At 38.3% G+C, this 23912-nt stretch overlaps 1 protein-coding gene across 1 annotated transcript; it reads left to right on the top strand.

Annotated features, from left to right (window-relative positions):
- The first annotated feature begins 445 nt into the window (after nucleotides 1-445).
- Nucleotides 446-4717, top strand: LOC122056646 (DUF724 domain-containing protein 2-like). Its single transcript, XM_042618700.1, has 7 exons — nucleotides 446-1084; nucleotides 1183-1602; nucleotides 2011-2313; nucleotides 2418-3038; nucleotides 3133-3226; nucleotides 3295-3468; nucleotides 3673-4717. Exons 1-7 carry the CDS (start codon nucleotides 587-589, stop codon nucleotides 4407-4409), a joined length of 2847 nt encoding a protein of 948 aa, XP_042474634.1. The 5' UTR covers nucleotides 446-586; the 3' UTR covers nucleotides 4410-4717.
- Nucleotides 4718-23912: the final 19195 nt, after the last annotated feature.

The following is a 23912-nucleotide window of genomic DNA, read 5'->3' as shown; positions in this document are numbered from 1 at the left end:
TGATTAACAAAAAAATAAAACTTAAAAAAATAATAAATTGAAAACAAATACAAGTATTATGAAAATAATAATAAATAAAATTAATTGATAAAAAATTGATTAACAAAAAAATAAAACTTAAAAAAATAATAAATTGAAAACAAATACAAGTATTATGAAAAAAATAATAAATAAAATTAATTAAAAACTAAAACTAAATAAAATTTATGTAAAATTGAAAAAATAAAGTATTGATAAAAAAATAAAACTAAATTAAATTTATATAAAATTGTAAAATTAAAGTATTGATAAAAAAATAATAAATAAAATCGATTAAAAAATAAAATTAAATAAAATTGGAAAAATGAGTTATTTTTAAACAAAATTAATTAAAAAATAAAATTAAATAAAATTAATAAAATAAAAAAAAAATAAAAAGAAAAGAGTAGAAGCGTCATTTGAAAGAGAGAGAAAAGGTGGAGGGGTTCTGTCACACGGGGTGGCGAAGCAGCTCTCCCTCACTGCGTAGATAGCAATTAGCAACTCCTCAGCGGGTCTCCTTTTTACTAACCCTTTTCGGCATTCGGGCCCATCAGTATCGCCGTCAATGAGTATCCCCTTGATGGCGATGGCGATGGCGCTGGAGAGTGGCGGTGAGAAGAAGAGAGGCGACCGGCCAGGATCCGTGTGGTTTAAGCCCGGGGACCTGGTGGAGGTCCGCAGCGACGACGACGGCTTCCTCGGCGCGTGGTACGAGGCCACTGCGGCCTTCAGCCTCCCCCAGCACCGCGTCCAGATCGTCTACTCCACCATCGTCGACAACGACGACCCCTCCCTTCCTCTCCGCGAGATCGTCCTCGTCTCCCAACTCCGTCCCCGACCACCGCCGCCGCCCCCTTCCCGCTGCCAGCACGGCCTCCACGATCTCGTCGAGGCCTTCCACCAAGACGGCTGGTGGGCCGGCGTCATTTCCGCCGTCCTCCAAACCACCGGCCGATACATCGTCGCCTTCCCTACGAGCCGGGAGGAGCTGGAGTTCGACGCGTCCGATATCCGATCCCACTTGGAGTGGACCGATCGCCATTGGGTCCCCTTCGGCGATGTGGTAATGGCCGCGAAACCTACTCCCTCAGTTGCACTATTGTTAGGGTTGAGGATGTGCTCGATTTAATGTCTCAACTTTCTTACCTGGCTTGATTTCAGAGAGTTGAAGAAGTGGAGTTCGCTGCCGGAGCTCGGATTGAAGTCAGCCGTAACCTAGAAATCGGTGTCTCGGCATGGTTTTCTGCTAGTGTCAAGCAAGTGTTCAGCATCAGTACCTATTTGATAGAGTACGGGAGTCTGACCTCGGCGACAACCGGCGAGCTTCTGACTGAGTTTGTCGACGTTCAATACATGAGGCCGTGCCAGCTAAATGCAATATTGGTGAAGGATTTTGCCCCTCGTGATGAGGTAGAAGTGCCTCTCCATGGTGGGTGGGTGCTGGGAGAGATTTCAGATGTTCTCAAAGGATCTCGCTGCATTGTCAAAGTCAGGGACAGTAGGTCGGAGATGGTGTTTGATTTTCATCAACTTAGGCATTCTCAATGTTGGGATGGCCAGCGGTGGGTTTTCACGTTTCAGGTAACAGTTCTACCTTTAAACTTGCCATAGAAATAGGATTTGAAATAATGTTGTGACGAGGTTCACTACTTACATCACGACACATATTTTGTTTCATTCAGTTCTTGTTCAGTGATTGCATAAAGTTCCATATAAAGATGTCATCTTGCCATTTTCTTGTGGAAATGTTGGCTTGGTGCTATGTAGTTAATCAGTTTCTAGTTGTTAATCCTTGTGCTTGTATTGAATGACAGAGTCATGGCCATTAGTCTTAGGAGAGTGATTAGTTAGCAGTTTTGAAATGTGAAATACCATGTGATCTATTGGTAAATTTTATTGGCTCCTAATGGATTTTCTTTAACTTTTGCTGTTTGGAGTTCAACAAATTTCAACCCCATAGAAAAAATGTTGCTTTGTTACATGTTTCAGCAAAACACTAGAAAATCACAAGGCCGTTCTGTTTCTGGCAACCAAAATCCACGAAGTCAAAAAAGATACAGTCGTCTTAGTTCATCAACCACTTCTAAAGGTGAAGGTGAGGCCTCTTCTGAACCTGGGGGGTTTAAGTTGAATCTGAAGCGTAAGAAAACAAATGTACTTTCTGGGCCTTCACAAAATTCCAAAAAGTTAAAGAAAGATAAGTCACCGTACAATCATGTGAGGCCACAATGCGAATTAATGCCTGAATGCCCTTCAACTCCACAGTCTGACATCGGCATTTGTTCTTCAGTGGTAATTTTATCACTCGTCTATAGGATTTTCCTTTAACTTTTTGCTGTTTGTTTTGAACAAATTTCAGTCCTATAGAAAATTTGTTTGTTTGCCGCATATTTCAGCAAGAGACTAGAAAATCACAAGGCAGTTCTGTTTCTGTTATACGAAATCGAGGTCAGAAAAGATGCAGTCTTCTTAGTTCACTGCCCCCTTCTAAATGTGAAGGTGAAGTTACATCTGAACTCGGGGGACTCAAGTTGAATCTGAAGCACAAGAAAGCAAATTTACAGTCTGGGCCTTCACAAGGTTCCAAAAAGTTCAAGAAAGCCAAGTCACAATACAATCATGTGATGCCACAACATCAATTAATACCTCAAGGCCCTTCAACTCCAATGTTTGTGATAGATAGTTGTTCTTCAATGCCACTGATGGATCCTAGCTCCTCTACTATAAGCCCATCTTCTAGGGGAACTATTACTGAACCTGATGCATCGATAAGGGATGTACCTGGATTATCTATCGAGGAGGAAGGTCTTGCAAATGCCAACCATCAGCTATCAAAGCATCAGCCAGATGTAACTGAAGTTGATGGCACACCTATGGGTTATGAAGCTAATGATCATCCCCATAATCTAGAATGGACGAACTACAATTTGGATTATGCTTTGACTACAAAAGTTGAGAAGAAAAGAACTAAGGTGGTCGCTAAATCTAAAAAACTGCAAAAGAATCTCAGTAATGATGTAAGGGACTTTTTTCTTATAGAACTAATCAAGTGTATGCATAAATCAGTATACAGGAATTTGTTTGTTTTCTTTTCCTTGTCCTTGTTTCCAGGGTGTGCTACAGCAATTACAAGATGGGGGCAGCAAAATATTAAGAGAAGAACAGATGAGTATATCATTCAGCCACTTGCATGTGCCTGTGAGAAGTAAGTCATAGCATTTTTAATACAAACTACATGGTTGAAGCTTATTAAAACTTGCATCCAATTTTCAGTGAAGATTAACAATATCAAGAAATTAGATACCGATCAAGTCATATTGAGCAATTATAGTGGAGCTAATGATGAGTTATCGGGTCAAGATTTATACAGTATGGCAGCTCAACCTATTCCGCAGCAGAATAAACTTATATTGTATCAAGGGTCCCCATCAAGTGCTGATATAGAAGGTGAGCGAAGTATCTGTTGTTTTACATAGAGGCCCAAATACAATTTAGGCGACATTGCTGGTACAAGCTAGATGTGTCATTTGCATGGAAGGATTGAGTGAAAAGAATCTAACTAGCAACTTCTTCATACATAATTTTTAGCAGATGTCACATTGAATTCAGTTAATGATGTCGCTTTTAATGAGATCTATAACAATGTAACAGCTGACATTCAAAGTCAGATTGCCCCATCAGTTCTTGTGGAAACTTGCACTGAAATTGCTCATAATCATGCTCAGTCAAAGGCAGTTGCTCTCGAGGGTGATGCTGCTCTCATGGATCACTCTGGTGGGCCACCATTGAAAGACATGGCATTGCCATTCTCAAAGACTTCCTGGCTGTGGAAACAAATAGAATCAATGGAAATATTCCAGGTTATGCCACAACAGCCACATTTTTGCCTTCTGGAGCAGTACACTATGGACCTTCGAGAAGGGATGGCCATAGGTCTTATGGTATCTTTTGCAAACTTGGTCACTAATATACAGAAGTTACATATTGATAGAGATGAAGTATCTCTGGATGCAAAGTTGGAGGATCTTTATCAGTTTGTAAGTAATGGATTCAGTGTTGATTTTGTATGTGCTCGCCTCGAGAAATTGCGAGAGCTTCAAATATATCATAAGGGGTGTTTGACTAGAAAAGCAGAACTGGAAGGAAAAATTATTGCAAAAATGGACGATAAGAGTATGATAGACTCTCAATTTATGGACCTTGATAGATCTATCAAGAATCTGAGAGAGTACCTTGATTGCTTCCAAGAGAGAGAAGATTCAGCTATGAATCAAATAAACAGGTACGAGTCCGATATTGCCAAATTGAAAATGGACCTGAATGAAGTTGAAGAATCAAAAGTGGCTGCTGAGTTGAAATTCTCCAATATTTCGTCTTCTCCATGGTGAATGGTCAGTGCTGAAGTTTATTATGGGTCTTATATGATCTTAGGTCTTAGGATGTCTCATGAAATATTGTTCTGTCTCATGAAATATTATGTAGTTATGAACTATTTTGTTTTTGAGTATGTATGTGACGAAATGCTGGTGTCAGCCATGTCATATTTTGGTCATGTTATGGTAAAGGGGAGTCTTGGGGTAACCGGAAAGTTTTTGCCGTATCATTCGGAGGTCACGGGATTCTTACAATATAAGATTTGTGTACGTTCAATTTTTTTTTGGGACTTCGTAATAGCAGGAGCTTTGTTCTACCTCCATCTTTTGTTTCTCATGCCACAACTCGATCTCTTTGCAGACTGAAGCTATCTCAAATTTATGAAAAATCTTCAAAACACCCTCTAAAGTGCATTAATATCAAAATATTCCCTAATATTTTTAATTTTTTACTACTAACATACCTCCTCTAAATCACACTTTCATTAATAGAAGCCTATTTTGATAGTAAAATTAAAAAATATTGTGAATATTTAAATATTACAAAATATTAAGATGGATTTAAAAGGAATATTCTCTTAGAGGTATTTTTATAATTATCCTAAATTTGTTGGTCCGCTTCAGAAGATACACATTTATAAATCTGAAGGGGCCCATAAGCCACGTTTGCCATGTACTTATCTTCGGAGCCTGCCCGGCCCAGACGTATGGGCTGTGCAATGGACTTGGCCCATTTCCCACCTCTAGGCCTCAACGAGAGTCATTTTCATCCGTAAAATTAGGGATGTAAATGAATCAAGCTGTTCATGAGATATTTGAAATTCGATTTGATAAAAGCTTGTTTAACCTCATTTAATGAGATTCATTAAGATAAATAAATCAAGCTCAAGCTTTATAATGTTCAACTTGTTAATTTGTGGACATGTTCGTTACTCATGAATCAATTTGTAAATAAAAAAATAATAATTCTAATATTGAATTTATAGATTTTACAATCTACTTATGAAATATATAGATAAATATATTAAATTTATTTATTATAATAAAATTATAAATTTTTTTCTAAATATATAATTTAATTTTTAATGAATATTTAAATTTATAATTTATATTTATTAAGTTCGTTTAGGCTCGAAAAAAGTTTGAATAAGCTCGTGAGTCATAAATATATTCGTTAAATAAAGCTCGAGCTCAGTTCGATTATAAACAAATTAAATTCAGACTTGAATCCTGGGTCATGGATAATGATTTGATTATTAGTAATTTCTTTTTTTTTTTATTGGATCCAATTTACTTACCTAGCCAGGCAAAAGTTTTGAAAGAAAATCATATATAGACCAAGCAAACTAAAGAAAGATAGAGTATCTCAATCAAAATTGAAGTATCTAAGTATCTCAGTCAAATTAAGACAAGAATTCCAGAAACAAAAGTCAAAGACACTTCTCTCTGTATTCCTAGGCAATGAACTTTAAGAAACCAACCAGAATTTCAATGTCAATCAGAGTCAAAGTCAAAGAGACAATTGACAAGAAATTACAAATTAATTTACTAGATTGGCATTTTGCACGAACACTAAAACAAATAGGAATAAATGTCATAACGTCACTTTTGATAGACTTAAATAATCAACTTATTATTATTATTATTTAAATACCAAATGCCAAAATAGGCCCAGAACACTATGATTAAAATCACATGCAGACTAATCCATTATGAAGGCCCACCCGAAGAAAATCCTGTATTAGCGATGACTTATTTACTCCGTCGCTAATAGTGATAGTTTATTTACTCCGTTGCTAATAGCAGTCAATAACTTATTTATTCTCGCTATTAGGGACAGTGTAAATGCTTCATTGCTAATTATATAATAAAATTTAAAAAATCAATCGATCTTTGCGATGGAATATTTAATTCAATCTCTAATAGTAACAAATTAAATACTAGCTGACGAAGTAAATATTTTATCGCTAAAATCAGGAAAATATAGTGTTTCCGGCTCGATCTTGCATTCATGTGATCGATCTCCCCCCCCCCCTCTCACCCTCTGGTGATCCTGTCTGACGACCGTCCAGGGCATCTCCGACGCATCCTCTCTGACGTTCCGTAGCGTGTCCTCGGCGGCGATGTCCAGCGGGCTCAGCCTCGTGTCCAGCGAACTTAGCCTCGTGTCCAACGAGCTCAGCCTCATCTCCGCCCTCCTCAGCAGTCTCTCCGTTGTTCTCAAGTCATTGGTGCTATCTGACGTCCGCGAGTCAGTGTGTCTGAGCTCCTTCTCTTCGGAATCCAGCTCCTCTCCGGCATCGTCACTATGCCCAACTCTCTATCGTCCGCGAGCACTCCTTCAAGAGCCATCTGTTTGCTCCTCTCTATCGCAAGGTAAAGTTTTCTCCTTCGAGGTCGTGTATGCTTACAAGGCTGCCTACGACCTCGCGTTATGCTCGCGAGGCCGAATTTGCTTCCAAGGTTGCTATACTTGTGAGCCCACTGTTTTAGTAAGCCCGGCCAGTCTTGTAATGTCATTTAATGATATTATGTGCATGTTTGATGTATGTTTGGATTTTTAGAACAATATTGTTGTGTTAGGTTCTCATATATACGTTATTTGAATTGTCCAATTATAATTTCCCATTATCATATATGCTAATTGTGATATTTGATAATTAGATTAAATTAGAGATACAATAATTTCTATTCAATTGCAATTAGTTTTATGAGACTTAAAAAAGAGCTCCTTCTTCTAATATAATTATAGGAGAACTTCTTATAAGATAAATGTTTTCGACATTTACCTTAGAAAATATGATTTGTTTTATGAGACCTAAATGATTTAAATATAAGCATGCTTAGTTTGACATGATTAATCATGTTAAAAATTTTATTCTCATTATGATATGATGTATATCAATAAAGCTTGGATATACAATAGATTATACAATGTATTCATTAGTCAAGAATTTTTTACTGAGGTTAAAGAGTTTGTGAAGTTCACTAAGTCTCATCCAAAATGCTTGAATGATGTCGAGTTAAAATATCCATGTAATCATCACAGATGTAGAAATACAACTTTCTGTGATGAGAATATAGTGAAAACACATATATGTAGCTATGAGTTTGTTTCAAATTATTACAATTAGTATTGTCATAGAGAGTCATATGTATTTGACCAAATTAGACTTTCTGTTGCTTCGTCATCCTTCCTGAATGTTCTAGAGGAATCATCAAGGCCTGTGAATGCAATGCAATCAGTAGTTTACGACGCAATGAATGCATATAATCAATTGAATATAGAAGAAACACTGACGCCTGAAGTTCAAAATATGTATGATATATTAAAGGCTAGTGAAAGAGAATTGTGAGAAGACATTCTTTCTGGTCATTCTCAACTATCAGCTACTACATGATTATTGAATATGAAGATATAACATCATTTCTCTGAACGATGTTACGATGACATGTGTCAATTGATATCAGAGTCGCTCCTCGCTAATAACTACATGACTGATAGCTTCTACAATATAAAGAAATTGATTTGAGATTTGAGTTTGCCAATAGAGAAGATTCATTGTTGTATCAATAACTGTATGATCTTTTGGAATAAAGATAACGAACTGATAGAATACAGAATATATAATTACCCTCGTTATATGTAATCGTATGCCTGAGAAGAAGAAAAATATTCCCTTGAAAGTCATGTATTATTTCCTGTTAACTATTAGGCTCTAACGCTTGTATGAGTCCCGCAACAGCAAACCACGTGAGGTGATATCAAAACCATGTACATATATAATGTGTCATCTTTGTGACTCCCTTGCATGGAAACAACTTGATACAATATTTTCCTCCTTTGCAATGAAATCTCGTAAAATGAGACTTGGACTTTTCGCAGATGGATTTCAACCATTTGGAAGCTATGGACATCAATATTCATCTTAGCTAATTATATTAACACCATATAACTTACCTTCATAGATGTATATGAAAGATGAATTTATGTTTCTTATTGTGCTTATTCTAGGTTCTCTGAATTCAAAAGGGCAAATAAATATTTTTTTTATAACCTTTGATTGTAGAACTGAATCATTTTCAGAATGTAGGGACTTATGACATTACAAGTAAATCAAATTTTACAATGTATATTGCTTTTTTATGGACGATTAGTGATTTTCTATCATACTCAATGTTGTCAGGATGGAGCACGACTGACAAGTTAGCATGCCCATAATGTATGAGGGAATCTGATACATTTTTATTGCCTTGTAGTGGAAAGATATCCTAGTTTGATAATCATCGTTAATTTTTACTAGTTGATCACCCATTCAGGCGAAATAAAAAAAAATTCAAAAGGAATGAAATAGTCAGGAAACTTCCCCTAGTATGGAAGTCAGGTGAAGAACTTCTTGATGAAATTGGAATGGTTCTAAATGTTGGTGCAACCTTAGGTCAAGGTTGACCTGGTTGACCCGACTCGAGTTGACCTGACTCGAGTTGTATTTTGATGTTTGACGAGAACATGATGGGAGATTGTTGGTGCAACCTTAGGTCAAGGTTGACCTGGTTGACCAGACTCGAGTTGACTTGACTCGAGTTGTATTTTGATGTTTGACGAATACAAGCTTGGGAGATTGTGGGTGCAACCCGTGGTCAAGGTTGACCTGGTTGACCCGAGGTGAGTTGACCTGACTCGGAAAAGTCCAAGCAGGGAGCTTGGCACGGGAAAAGTCCAAGCAGAGAGCTTGGCATGGGAAAAGTCCAAGCAGGGAGCTTGGCACGGGAAAAGTCCAAGTATGGAGACTTGGCACGGAGAAGTCCAAGTATGGAAGCTTGGCACATGGGAAATCGGAGAGGGCTCGGGAGCTCGTTCTCTGGACCGGATGGAAGTCGGAGAGGGCTCGGTAGCTCATTCTCCGAACTGTAGTCAGAGAGGGCTCGGTAGCTCGTTCTCTGGACCGGATGTGGAAAGTCCTGGTGAGTGGAGCCAGGCAGACGGATAAACCCTAGTGAGTGAAGCTAGATGAAAGTCCTGGTGAGTGAAGCTAGGCAGTTGGAAAGTCCTGGTGAGTGAAGCCGGGCAGATTGGAAATCCTAGTGAGTGAAGCCAAGTGAAAACCCTAGTGAGTGAAGCTAGGTGAAAGTCCTGGTGAGTGAAGCCGGGCAAGGGAAAATCCAGATGGATCAAGGGTGATCGGACATCTGGTGTTGAGAAGATCAAGTAGGTCAAGGGAGTGACCGGATACTTGACACGAAGAGAAAAGTCCAAGTGAGTCAAAGGGATTGACCGGACACTTGGTGGGGAGTCTTAGCAGGTCAAGGGAGTGACCGAATGCTAAGCATGATGTACCAACAGGTCAAGGTTGACCGGATGTTGGTTTAGAAGGTTTGGGACTTGGTTTGGGCAAAAACCAAGCTCTGGATCGATCAGTGGATCGATCCAAAGAATAATCGGTATCTGGATCGGTCCGGTGACCGATCAAGAATAAACGGTAGCTCATCGAGTGTTATCGATCGATCTGCGGACCGATCAGAAACAACGATCGAAGGCAAGAAGTTCGGAGAAAGCATGCCGATCGGTCCTCGGACCGATCAGGAAGCCTGATCGGTCCCGGATCGATCAGGTCTTCCGGACCGATCGGAGATGTTCGATCGGTTCAGCCTCAGCCGCTGGCTCACAAGCTAGTCTTCATCTTCTTCGCAGTATAAAAGAGGGTGAGGGCTTCTACAAGCTTCTTCACCGCTTCTTCTTGATCTTCTTCTTGCTTCGCAAGCTGTGCTAGAGCTTTGTTAAGCTCACTTCCGAGCTTCCTCGACTTCTTCGATTGGTTTCAGCTGCTGCGAAGCTGCTGCTTCATCCAGTCGACAAGAAGGCAAGCTAGGGTTATTACATCTTTGTATTGTACTTAGTTTCTTGCTGTATTCTTGTACTCCTGTTTATCTTGCTGTTGCAAGACATTGTGGCGAGGTTTCTCCACCCAAAAGGAGTGATTATTAGCCGAGTTTCCGGGGACTCATCCACCGACGGATTGATAGTCTTCGTCCACCTTACGGACACGCCGAGGAGTAGGAGTTTCATCTCCGAACCTCGTTACATCCATCGAGTTTGAGGTTTGTATTTTTCCTTTGCGTTTCTATTTAGTTATTTCCGCTGCGCTAACCCTAATCGTAGGAAGAAACGAAAGAATTTGGGGCGGCTATTCACACCCCCCTCTCTAGCCGCGATCATCGATCCTAACAAGTGGTATCAGAGCGAGGTCGCTCTTCGCCGGATTAGCACCCGAGGGAGCACAAGCTAGAGATGGATCAACTCGGAGAAGACATCACGATTCCACCCTTCTACGATCGCGACGACTTCGCGTTTTGGAATGTAAGAATGAAGTACTTTCTTATGACTAACCTTGAAAATTGGAGTTGTGTTCAATTAGGGTTCAAGCCTCCGATGGACAAGAAAGGAGAAACCCTAGAGAAGAAGGAGTGGACCAAGGAACAAGTCCACCAATCCCTAGTCAACGATGAGGTATTGAAAATTTTTGAATTTTCTTTACCTAATGATGTTTTGTGTAGGATAGGTGGATATAACAATGTCAAGGAGTTGTGGAACAACTTGGCTAAGTTCCATGAGGGGAACTCCTCTTCAAGCCATGAAGAGGAGTCAAGTGAGCCAAGGAGTTCACTTCATGGAGGAATGGATTTAGAAGTTGAGGGTCACTCAGCATCTAAAGAAGAAGAGGAGGAGAGTTCTTCTTCAAGTTCGGAGCAAGAAGAAGAAGCTTCTACTCCGGAAGGGATGAAGGAGAGAGCATTCATCCATCCTCAACCCTAGGTAACTCAAGCCATTTAGTTTCTAGTAAATTACACATAATGTGCTTTGAGTGTAGGGAGTATGGACATTACAAGAGTAAGTGTCCAAGGAGGATTAGGAAGACTCCACCGGCGCCAAAGGTCAAGGAAGCCGGAGTCCCAACACGCAAGGGCAAGGAGCACGTGGTGTGCTTCCAATGCAAGAGAAGGGGACACTATAGGAGTCAATGTCCGAGGGGGAGGCAACCTCACAAGGACAAGAAGACGAGCACATCGATAGGGGGAGCTAAGGCAAACCCTAAGGAAATCTCTAAGGCTCATTTTTGTAATTCAAATAGAACACATGCTAGTAGCCTTATTGCTATTGTTAATAATGGTAAGCATGATAACATTAGAAATCGATACACATGCTTAGGTGCCAAACATGTGAACCTAAATAAGGATAACACTAGGAAAGCCAACCCTAGAATTAACCCATCTAAGGCTAAGGAAAACCTAGGTAGGAATCCCAAAACAACTAGACATATGCCTAGGAATACCTCAAAGAAAAATGAAAAATTAAGAATTGAGGTATTAGAAAAGGAGAATCAAGTCTTGAGGTCAAGACTTGATACTTTGGAAAAGGCTCTTAAGAACTTGGAGAAGTCATCTCTAGGGTTTAAGGGTCAAAAATCAATGTCCAAGGACAAGAAAGGTTTGGGTCACAAACCTAAGTCCCAAATGGTCAAGCCCACTTATCACAATGTTCCATTCGATTATGGAACAAAATCTAGGGCTAGGAAGACCATCACCAAGGTCACAAGGGGAGTCACCCCTAGAGTTGATCTTGATGAGTCCCAAATGACCAAGGCTTCAAAGCCTAGGAGGGTCATTAGAAGGGTTGCTAGAGAAGTCATCCCTAGTGAATACTTAGTGAACCCAATGAGCTCCAATAGGTATTGGGTTCCTAAGAGCATGATTCCATCACGCTAGATGGATTAGAGTGTGCCAACCTTACTTGAATAGGTAGTTAACCTAATCATGGCAAAAGGTGGCACTTTGGGAATTTTCAAGGTGTAATCAAGCCTTGAAAATGAAATGGAAAATTATTCCTAAGGTGATTAGAATGTGTCAATCAAATTTGAGGAGTTGTCTAGAGTCAATCTAATTGGCACATAGTGATCTAAACATCTTTGGTATATGATTTTAGGTCTATTACACTTAGGAATATAGAATTTATGGCAAAATGATCAAAATTATCAAAAATGGCAACTAAGGCTAGAATTAGGTATTTTCTATACCTTTATATGCTATTTGCCATGTATTGTTTGCCATATGCCATGTCATGACATCATATTTAATTTATGATCATTTGAAATGTCATGATAATGCTTAGGTTAGTTAAATGTCATGATTTATTTAAGTTTCATACTTTATGCCATGACATCATGACATTGGCACATGTTTTCATTTATGATATCATTTTATGCCATGTCATCATTTCTTGCATTTATAATCAATGAAATTGATTTAAGGACTAAAACACAATTTGATATGGAAATCAAATTGTAATTTAGAAAAATGCATGAGAACTTAGATTAAGCTAACCTAAACCCATATCTCACATCAAAATTGACTTGGATGTGTTTGATACACCTTAGATGTGTGTGAGATATTAGGATTGTGAGTTAGGATCAAGGTGCATGGTTCTTGTACCTAAATGAGCCTAATTCAAAATTGGGGATCATAGGGAAAGCTTATGTACAAGTCATGTACATTTAGCCCAAAGATTGTGGTCCTAAATTAAATGGTTTAAAATCATTTCAAAATTGATTTGAAAAACCTTGATGAAGCTTTTCTAGTGATAGCATTCATCATTGAGCAAAGTGATACAAAGATGAGTTAACTTTGAGCTATTTCAAAGTTTTTCGAACTTTGTACAAGTTTTGAAAATGAAAGTTATTTTCATAGAAAACTATTTTTCCATGATAGTATGTGGTATGAGGAATGTATCCTCAAAATTTCACGATTTTTCGAATTTTCTGTGATTTTCTAGAGGTTTCTGAATTTCGGGAGAAGAAAAATTCAGAAATCAAATATCAGAGGTTGTGGACCGATCAGAAGGGAGTCTGATCGGTCCAGGAAGTTGTGGATCGGTCACTGTGACTGATCCAGGGAAGACCTGATCGGTCTGGTGACCGATCAGGGCGTGCCAGTTTCGACTGTGCTGTCTGAAATTTCTTAAATTTCAGCAATGAAGTTGGTGTTTTGGATTTCTAAAGGGTTGAAACTCTCCAAGACATTGTTGGTGCAATGGTCAAGGGGGAGTTGACCTTTAGGGGGAGTTTTACCTATTAGTCAAGGGGGAGTTGACTTTTAGGGGGAGTTTTTACTTCTAAAGACTTGAGTGATATGGGATTATCACTAAGTTAATTGTTGACCTTAGTATCAAGGGGGAAATTAAGAGTTTCAATGAAAGGTATGGGACTTTCATTAAAAAAAAACTCTTGACCTTGATTCACTCTTTTTGATGTGTGTCAAAAAGGGGGAGAGTGTAGGTTTGAGGAGAATAGAGAATGTTCAGGGAAGAACATTAGAAAACCTAAGTTAGGTTATCGGGTTAACCTAACTTGATTATGGTTTTGATTATGGGTTTTGTCAAACATAAAAAGGGGGAGATTGTTGGTGCAACCTTAGGTCAAGGTTGACCTGGTTGACCCGACTCGAGTTGACTTGACTCGAGTTGTATTTTGATGTTTGACGAGAACATGATGGGAGATTGTTGGTGCAACCTTAGGTCAAGGTTGACCTGGTTGACCAGACTCGAGTTGACTTGACTCGAGTTGTATTTTGATGTTTGACGAATACAAGCTTGGGAGATTGTGGGTGCAACCCGTGGTCAAGGTTGACCTGGTTGACCCGAGGTGAGTTGACCTGACTCGGAAAAGTCCAAGCAGGGAGCTTGGCACGGGAAAAGTCCAAGCAGGGAGCTTGGCATGGGAAAAGTCCAAGCAGGGAGCTTGGCACGGGAAAAGTCCAAGTATGGAGACTTGGCACGGAGAAGTCCAAGTATGGAAGCTTGGCACATGGGAAGTCGGAGAGGGCTCAGTAGCTCGTTCTCCGGACTGTGGTCAGAGAGGGCTCGGGAGCTCGTTCTCTGGACCGGATGGAATTTGGAGAGGGCTCGGTAGCTCGTTCTCCGAACTGTAGTCAGAGAGGGCTCGGTAGCTCGTTCTCTGGACCGGATGTGGAAAGTCCTGGTGAGTGGAGCCAGGCAGACGGATAAAACCTAGTGAGTGAAGCTAGGTGAAAGTCCTGGTGAGTGAAGCCAGGCAGTTGGAAAGTCTTGGTGAGTGAAGCCGGGCAGATTGGAAATCCTTGTGAGTGAAGCCAGGTGAAAACACTAGTGAGTGAAGCTAGGTGAAAGTCCTGGTGAGTGAAGCCGGGCAAGGGAAAATCCAGATGGATCAAGGGAGATAGGACATCTGGTGTTGAGAAGATCAAGTAGGTCAAGGGAGTGACCGGATACTTGACACGAAGAGAAAAGTCCAAGTGGGTCAAAGGGATTGACCGGACACTTGGTGGGGAGTCTTAGCAGGTCAAGGGAGTGACCGGATGCTAAGCATGATGTACCAACAGGTCAAGGTTGACCGGATGTTGGTTTGGAAGGTTTGAGACTTGGTTTGGGCAAAAACCAAGTTCTAGATCGATCCAGTGATACACTGGGTATCTGGATCGGTCTGGTGACCGATCAGTAACCAAACAGTAGCCTACTGAGTGTTATCTGATCGGTCTGCAGACCGATCAGGAAACAACGATCAGAAGGCAAGAAGTTCGGGAGAAAAGCATGCTGATCGGTCCCTGGACCGATCAGAGGAAGCCCTGATCGGTCCCCAGGACCGATCAGGGTCTTGCTGGACCGATCAGGAGATGTTCTGATCGGTCCAGCCCTAGTCGTTGGCTCACAACGACTAGTCTTCTATCTTCTCTTCTTCGCAGGTATAAAAGAGGGTTGAGGGCTTCTACAGTGCTTCTTGACCGAAGCTTCTGCTTCTTCTTGATCTTCTTCTTGCTTCTGCAAGTGCTGTGCTAGAGCTTTGTTAAGCTCGCTTCCGAAGCTTCGCGTGAGCTTCCTCGACTTCTTCGACTGGGTTCCTGCTGTTGTAGGCGTCGCTTGAAGCTGCTGCTTCATCCAGTCGACAAGAAGGCAAGCTAGGGTTATTACATCTTTGTATTGTACTTAGTTTCTTGCTGTATTCTTGTACTCCTGTTTATCTTGCTGTTGCAAGATATTGTGGCGAGGTTTCTCCACCCAGAAGGAGTGATTATTAGCCGGGTTTCCGGGGACTCATCCACCGACGGATTGATAGGCTTCGTCCACCTTACGGACACGCCGAGGAGTATGAGTTTCATCTCCGAATCTCGTTACATCCATCGAGTTTGAGGTTTGTCTTTTTTCCTTTGCGTTTCTATTTAGTTATTTCCGCTGCGCTAACCCTAATCGTAGGAAGAAACGAAAGAATTTGGGGTGGCTATTCACACCCCCCTCTCTAGCCGCGATCATCGATCCTAACACTAAATAAGTACATTATTAGAATGAATAAATGTGGTTGGAGAAAAAGAAATAGATTTTAGGAGTTGTCATATTGGAAGTATTTACTCATTCAACATAATTTAGTTATGATGCATGTTGAAAAAAAAAATTCTTCGATAACATCTTCAATACTGTGATGAATGTTCATGGGAAAATTAAAAATATATCAAAATCACATGAGGAATTAAAAAAATTAGTAAGCAGTTCTGAATTGTATCAGAATGAAACAATATCTGAAGGCTTGTAATACATTGGACAAAGAAGGTAAGCAACCATTATGTACTTGGTTGAAAGCAATCAAATTTCATGATGGATATGTCTCGAATATGTCTCGTTGTGTGGATACGAACAAATTAAAAATGTTTGGAATGAAGTGTCACGATTGTCACGTGTTCATACAAAGATTAATTTCAATAGATTTCCATGACCTATACTTTCTAACAATGTTTCAGAGGTTTGACTTCAAGGGTTATTATTGTAGGTCTGCGTTATACCGACTAGAGGAGGGTGAATAACCTGAAAAGAAAGTTAGAAATCTCTTACTTTTTGAACTTAGCAATGACACAATATTAATTAAACAATCAAAAGAAAATGCATAAAAATAAGTAAGAGGACACAAGAATTACTTGGTTACAACTTAAGTGATTGTTAATGTTGGTGCAATCGACCTCTAAGGTTTTAATATCCGACAAATATGTTTAATAGAGCTTGATCAAGGGAAGTCCTAGTTGTGACTAGGCAAGGGTGAGAAGTCAACTGAGTGACTAGTTCTAACTACGATTAGGCAAGGGAAGTCCTAGTTGCGGCTAGGTAAGGAAAATCTCGGTAGATCGTGGAAGCCAAGTAGAAGGATTTGGTAGGTATGGAGTACCCGATATCAAATCTCTAGTGGGCCGCTCTAATGCTCAGTCCTGGTGAGTGAAGTCAGGTGGAGAAATCTCTAAGGGGAGGTAATTTTAGGTTCCGGTGAGTGAAGCCAGATAGAGAAAATCCTAGGGGGAGGTAACCTTAGGTAACGAGAAGTTTTGGAGGAATGAACTACAAGCAAGGTTGGTCGGATGATTTTCGGTTGACCGCGCACAGTCGACCGGACCAACGGTCGATCGGACCAGCGGATCTTGGTAATTCTAATTTTAGTTTCATCATAGTATTTTGCATTACTATTATTGTTGTTGACTTATTTAGTATTGCAGGAAAGTCATAGTGGATCAGGCAATCAGACACTGGCCAGAGAAAGTCCAAACGGGTATGTAGGACCAATGTTTGGCAAGTAGGTTGAGGTAATCAACTGGAGTGAAGCGATGGGGAGGTCGTGTTCTGGGAAGGGACAAACCAAGGTTGCTGATCCAACTGAAGAAATCGGTAGGTTTCCAAGTTGAGATTAAAAATAGGTTTACTGTCTACTCATACTTTACTACTCATGCATCATACTATACTGTGCTAACTCTATTTTGCAGGAGTATTCGAACTAACTCTGTTTTGTAGGATCCAGGTGGATCGGTCGATCAAACCAAGTTGACACGGCACAGAGTGATCTAACAAAATACATTTGGAATATAAGGGGATCGGTCGACCGAACCCAATGATCGGTCGACCAAACATTAATTAGCATTGATGATGAAGCAGATTCAGATCCCAATAAAGAAGGTAGTTTGAGGGATCGGTCCATCGAACCTTTAATGACATTTATTACACGAAGATAAGATCTCGTTACCGAAGGAAAGCACAGTATTCAGTCGACTGATAGAGCGTTCAATTGACTAAACAAATTAGTCAACCGAAGGGCATTTCGATCGACCAAACTTGGCTTATAAAAGGACCTCGAGATTTGAGTCGATAAAAACAATTTCTACTGTGCAAATCCTTTGTTTTACTTTACTCATACTTCTGTCATTTAGCGCCTCAACTTCACGTGCAAGTTACCACGCCGAGAAGTGCTGACGAGCTTCAACATCTATTTTTATTGTCGGTATATTTTAGTTAAGATTGCATTGTTTACTTTATAAAGATAGTAGTGTGTTACTATCTTTTCATCTATATGAATTGCTTTTTTCCGAAGATTTTGGGAATAAAAATTATAGTGAATTGTCCAATGGTGCGATCAAGGATCGTGGGTCTTAGAGTAGGAGTCGACATAGGCTTCAAATCAAGTAATCAACTAAGTCATTTGTATTATTTTTCCATTGCCGCTTTGATATTCATTTTACGAATCAATACAAAAAGAAAAAGTTTTTAAGGAGCGATATTTAACCCCCTCTATCGCTCTATTTCGATCCTTGAGTTAATCTAAGGCAAGTAAAAAACTCTAAAAATCTCCTTCGTTGAAGGCGGAGAAGCCTCTTATAATTTTTAAAAGCTCAGAAATAGCTAAGAAATTCAATACAGTGATGGATACTTTATTCTTAGCACCAGGGTGCTTTTTATAGTCTCTTGGGATGAAGTAACCATTGGTATTTGTCGCTTGGGGGCGCCTCTAAAGAGGTCTTGGGCGCCTCCAATGTGGATAAATATTTATCCAAACTCCAACGGTCAACCAACTGCTTTGCGGGAATGGAGGCACCCTCCAAGGGAGGCGCGAGGGCGCCTCTAAGCTCCAGTAGGGTGCCTCTAAGCTCTAGCAGGGCGCCTCCTGCTACAAAGTCCAAAGTCAGCTTGGGGGTTGACTTTCTTCACGTGGGTATTGTTTCGGTTATCCAGGGTTGAGCTCACCCGAATCCAACTCCGACTTTTTCCTCGAGCAAGCTTCGTCCCTGGTTTCTTGTCCCTTGAACGTCATGCATGTCCTCGTCCATCGGTATACTCTTTCGCAACACTTCTTCCCTCGGATGCACTAAGTCCGTCGACTCGTTTATCGTGCCAACCTTCTCGCTAGCTATATCTTCGGCTCGACTTCTTGTGTTCCTAAGTTCATACACACTTAGAAATAAGACATCAAATTAATCAGGACCTAACTTAACTCGATTGATCATATTAAAACTAACTTGAGATACTTACAATCTTTTCATTTTTGATGTGCATCAATTTAAGTTAAGGTTATAGTTAAATAAAAAGTAAAATATACATTGACATTTAAGTGCAAATAGTAAATGCAATAACATAAATGCAAAAGTATATGCAATAAAATAAATATGCAAGTATTAAATGCAATATAATAACATATTCTCCTTTTTATTATATAAAAAAAATTAAGGAAAAAGATAAACAAAGTTAGAAAAAAATTCTAAAATATTTCTAGGGTCATACACCAACATCCCAAAGTTATGGTTTTTTATCGAAATTAATTTACAAAAAATAATCTAAAAATTATTTAGTTTTTGAAAAATATTTAAAATTTTTGTTAATGTCGAAGATAAGTATTCGGATCAGTATAAAAATTTTCACGCACATACTATTTTTTCATTATTAAAATAATTATTTTGAGAATTTAATGTTTAAAAATATTTGTAAATTTCAAAAAATCTTGCTGATTTTTTTGAATATATAAGATATGATGTTTATCTAAATATAGAAAAATTAAATTTTACAAAAATAAATTTTCAAGATTTTTTAATTAATAAAATAGTATGTTGGGTAAAAAAAATCATAGTAATTTATATAATGGCCGAATTTTTTTGAAATAATTTCTATCTATAGAAAACAATAGGTTTTATCACAGAAAATTTAAGCCTTTTAAAAATTAATTTTTGAAATGATTTTAATTTTAAAAATATAATTTTCATTAGAAAATTCATAAAAAAATGATATAACGACAATATTTCCATTTTTTATAAAAAATTTTAGTCTGCAAAATTTTGATTAGAGTCTACGAATTTATTTATTTTTTTATTTTTTTTGCAAACAATATTAAAAGCAAAATTAAATTTTAAGTATGCATTATAAATATTAATCTAATCACATTAAGCATGATTTAAGAACCAAGAATAAATTTTTATCTACTGGATTTATCAAAAAATTTCGTGAAACATCATTTCTAGTTACTTTTGTAATTTGGCCTGATTCCTAATATATCAATTTAGTCCTCTATTATTTCTAAAATTTGAAAATTTTAAACATGTATCATTCTTTTTCAAACTTTCTACTCACTCTTTTAATTTAGAATTTTCCATTTGAATTTTATCGAATTTTTTATTGGGCATGCTTTAGCTAAGATCATTTTTAAATCCATATTGTCCATTTTCATTTTAATATTCTTAGAGCTAAGTTTACATAAAGATCTAGACATGAGTTTAATACATTCGTATAATTGGTGAGAAGGTAGAAGACATACCTTACCATGTCGGATTCAAAGTAGGATGCTTCCTCTTCACTGCTGCTTTCCTCTAAAGTAACTCCCCCTTTATCAATGCTTTCCTCTTGGTAGTTGGCTATAAGTGTGATTCCAATGTATTCTCCATTCTTGGATTTTTTTTTTGATGACTCGTCCCATGTTGCTTTGAAGTTTCGTTGTTTGAACCTTCTTGTCCTTTGTCTTTATCTTTTTCTTTGTTCTTCAGCTTCAGACAATTGTCTTTAATGTGTTCCTCTTCAGCGTAGTTGTAGCATCGAATTTTTCTTCTTTCTTGGAGGAACTTCTCGACCTGCATCTTATTAAACTTATTAGTCTTAAAGAACTTATTTAGCTTTCTTACCATGTATGTTTGCTCATCTTCGTCCGCTGATGAACCTGAATCTGTTCGGTTTGCTTGGCTTGTAGTGCTAAGTTTTGATGCAGTCCCTTTTCTTTTCTTAGTCCTGTACATCGAGTTTCGTGTAATTCCAAGGTAGAAAATAAACTTTCTAAGGTACTTACCTCATGATCTTTAGAAATATAGTAAGAATTGATTATCGATGTACAGCCCGGGGTCCTTGGGAAGACTTTAAGTGCATATCTCAAGGTGTCTCAATTGGTTACCATTTCTTCGAGATTGGTGAGTCTAGTGATCAGCTCTTTGAGTTTGGTATGTAGCTGAGCAACTGTTTCTCCTTCTTCAAGTCGGAGGTTGCTGAGTTGATTCTAGAGAAGATCCCATCTTACAAGCTTCACTTCTGAGGTCCCTTTGTGCAATTCTAGGAATTCTCCCAGAGTTCTTTTGTCGAGTCATAGCTGTCAATCCGGTTGACTTCTTGGGGTGGAAGTACATTTAGTAGGTGGAATTCAACTCTTCCATCTATTATGAAGTCATTCTGATCCTTCTTGATCCACAAATGTGCTCTTCCTTTTCTTCTCCATGTTGATTTTTGGGTACTACAAAGTCATATTTCATTATTAATAATAAATCAAAATATACTATAAAGAATAGCTCCATTTTCTTTTTTCATGTTGCGAACTCCCCCTCGAAGAGTAGATGCTTAGTCCGGCCATTTCTTTGCTGCTTCAGTTGGCGGTTAGTTATTATGAGAAGGTTGAGCTCTGATACTAATTGTAGGTCCATGTTAGGCCAACTAGAGGGGGGTTAATCGCCTGAAAAGAAACTTAGAAATCTCTTACTTTTTGAATTTAGCAAGAACACAATATTAATTAAATAATCAAAAGAAAATGTATAAAAATAAGTCAGAGGATACAAGAATTACTTAATTACAACTTAGATGGTTGTTAATCCAAAACAAGTAAAAAGCTCTAAAAATCTCCTTCATTGATGGCGGAGAGGCCTCTTACAGTCTTTAAAAGCTCAGAAATAGCTAGGAAATTGAATATAGTGATTGATACTTTATTCCTAGCACTAGGGGCTTTTTATAGCCTCCTAGGATGAGGAGGTAGCCATTGATATTCATAACTTGGAGGCGTCTCCAAAGAGGTCCAAGGCACATCCAATGTGGACAAATATTTATTCAAGGTCCAACGGTTGGCCAATGGCTCTGCGAGAATGGAGGTGTCTCGGTTGCTCCAGGACGCCTCCAAGGGAGGTGCGAGGGAACCTCTAAGCTCTAGCAGGGAGCTTCCTTGAGGAGGTGCGAGGGCGTCTTCGGATCCCATGAGGGCACCTCCAAGTTAGGCGCGAGGGCGCCTCCAACTACAACAGATTCTAAAGTCAGCTTTGGAGTTGACTTTCTTCATGTGGGTGATGCTCCAATCATTCGGACTTAGAGTTCACCCGAACCCAACTTTGACTTTCTCCTAAAGCAGGCTTCCTCCGCATCTTCTCGTCCCTCGAACATTGTGTACGTCCTTCTCGTCCATGGTGTACTCTTCCATAGCACATCGTTCCTCGAATGCATTGAGCCCGTTGACTTGCTTCCCATGTCATCCTTTTCGCTAGCTGTGTCTTTCACTCAACTTCTTATGTTCCTAAGTTCTTACACACTCAGACACAAGGAATCAAACTAACACAGAATCTAACTTAACTCGGTTGATCACATCAAAACCAACTTGGAGTACTTATAATTATGACATCCAATATGTTTGGGCTTCAGATAGACATTCTAATAATACTTTATAACCTTGAGCTCATATGCTTACCAAGTTTTTCTAATTCAATAGAACATCTATCAGTTCATTTATCTTTTGAGACACGACTAAGTGGTCATATGCAATATAGATGGATGTACCCATTTGAAAGGTTTTTTGGGAAATTAAAAAATAATGTTCATAACAAAGCAAGAGTTGAGGGATCAATATATAATGCATATTTGGTTGAAGAAGTAACTTCCTTCTGCTCTTATTATTTTGCTGTTAATGTAAAAACTAGAAATCATAAGTGTCCTCAAAATTTTGATAAAATTCTGATGATAGTCAACCAGTTTATCCAGAGTTACTTTCTATTTTTAAGTTTTTTGGTAAGATAATAAGTGCAATTATTTCTAAACGGTTCAATGAACAAGAATATTATGCTGCGAGGACACATATACTCTTGAATTGTGAAAAAGTCAAACCATACATAAGGTAATAATTCAAGTATATATACATACATAGTTTTCCATTTATTTGATATGTTATCTAATATGTCTTCAAATTACCTTTTTTGATAGTTTATACAAACAACAATCACACTAACAAAATCCATCAATAAGTGTAAGTGAGGTAGATTACAAGTTAGAGGATAAATTTACATTTTGATTTCAAATTTATGCAAGTTAGTGATTAAATTATTTATTACAATGCAACTTTATTGCATATACATCTAATTTAATATATCATAACTACTGTTATAGGCGAATGATCGTAGAATATCAAATGTGCAAGATGAAAGACTAAAAAAATCTTGCATCAGGACCTTTAATTTCCATAACATAATAGTCTACTCATGTTATTATATTAATGGATTCAGATTTCACGAGGATCAACGTGATTCATAAAGGCTTACGTATAATTCTGGTGTTTGTGTAAAAGGATCCACAAACAACAATGATAATTTGATTATTATGATAGACTTGAGGAAATCATGAAGGTTGAGTATCCTGCTTTATCTTTAAAAAGGTGTATTGTTCAGATGTTCATGGTATGATCCAACTCTATGAATATGTACCAGAATCCATCATTTTTACAATTTAGTTGAGGTTAACCCAAACAAAAGATTCAACAAGTTTGAGCATTTCATCTTTGCAGTACAAGTTGGTCAAGTATATTCTATCTTGAGTACCTAACGAAGAGAAGAAGACCAAGTGAATGGTTAGTAGTATATCAAATAAAGTCTTAGTCAATTATAGAAATATCGAATACTATAACTGCCCAAAATCATGATACATATCAAAATAAAGAAGTTGAGATACACTCAGTTAATTCAGAAATACAATCCATATCACAATTATTTATAGATGTTAATGTCACTTACGAGAAAATAGATGATGAAAAGATGTCTAGCGGTGAAGAGGTTGATGTACCAATAGAGTCTAGTGATGAGAACTTGCAAACTGTTAATTTAGTTGATTCAGAATGACATTAGGTGATTAAAAATTAGTAATAATGTCATCGTATTATATTATATGATTTTTTTTTATCTCCCTAGTTAAAAGACATTATTATTTCAAATGTATGTCTTATACTGTGATTTTACATAAATCATGCTGCCAGAACATAGAGCACATGGTGACGAGATTGTTTTGAAGGTTTTTGGTGACTAGTATTTATGTATTTAGTAATTATTTTGGTACTTAATCTTATTTTTATTTACTACACATATCTCATATATGATATTTTTCCATGTAGCTTTGTCCTAGATGGTTATAAGGCCACAACC

This window comes from Zingiber officinale, chromosome 3B (assembly GCF_018446385.1).
Source record: "Zingiber officinale cultivar Zhangliang chromosome 3B, Zo_v1.1, whole genome shotgun sequence".
Classification (NCBI taxonomy): Eukaryota; Viridiplantae; Streptophyta; class Magnoliopsida; order Zingiberales; family Zingiberaceae; genus Zingiber; species Zingiber officinale.
This window is presented reverse-complemented; position numbering and strand designations above follow the sequence as displayed.

Bases quoted from the DNA above. Each gene is read 5' to 3' on its own strand.
- LOC122056646 (XM_042618700.1), top strand. From the start codon at position 587: ATGAGTATCCCCTTGATGGCGATGGCGATGGCGCTGGAGAGTGGCGGT. The intron at 1,085-1,182 runs GTAATGGCCGCG...GCTTGATTTCAG, and splicing joins GGGTCCCCTTCGGCGATGTG to AGAGTTGAAGAAGTGGAGTT. The intron at 3,227-3,294 runs GTAAGTCATAGC...TCCAATTTTCAG, and splicing joins CTTGCATGTGCCTGTGAGAA to TGAAGATTAACAATATCAAG.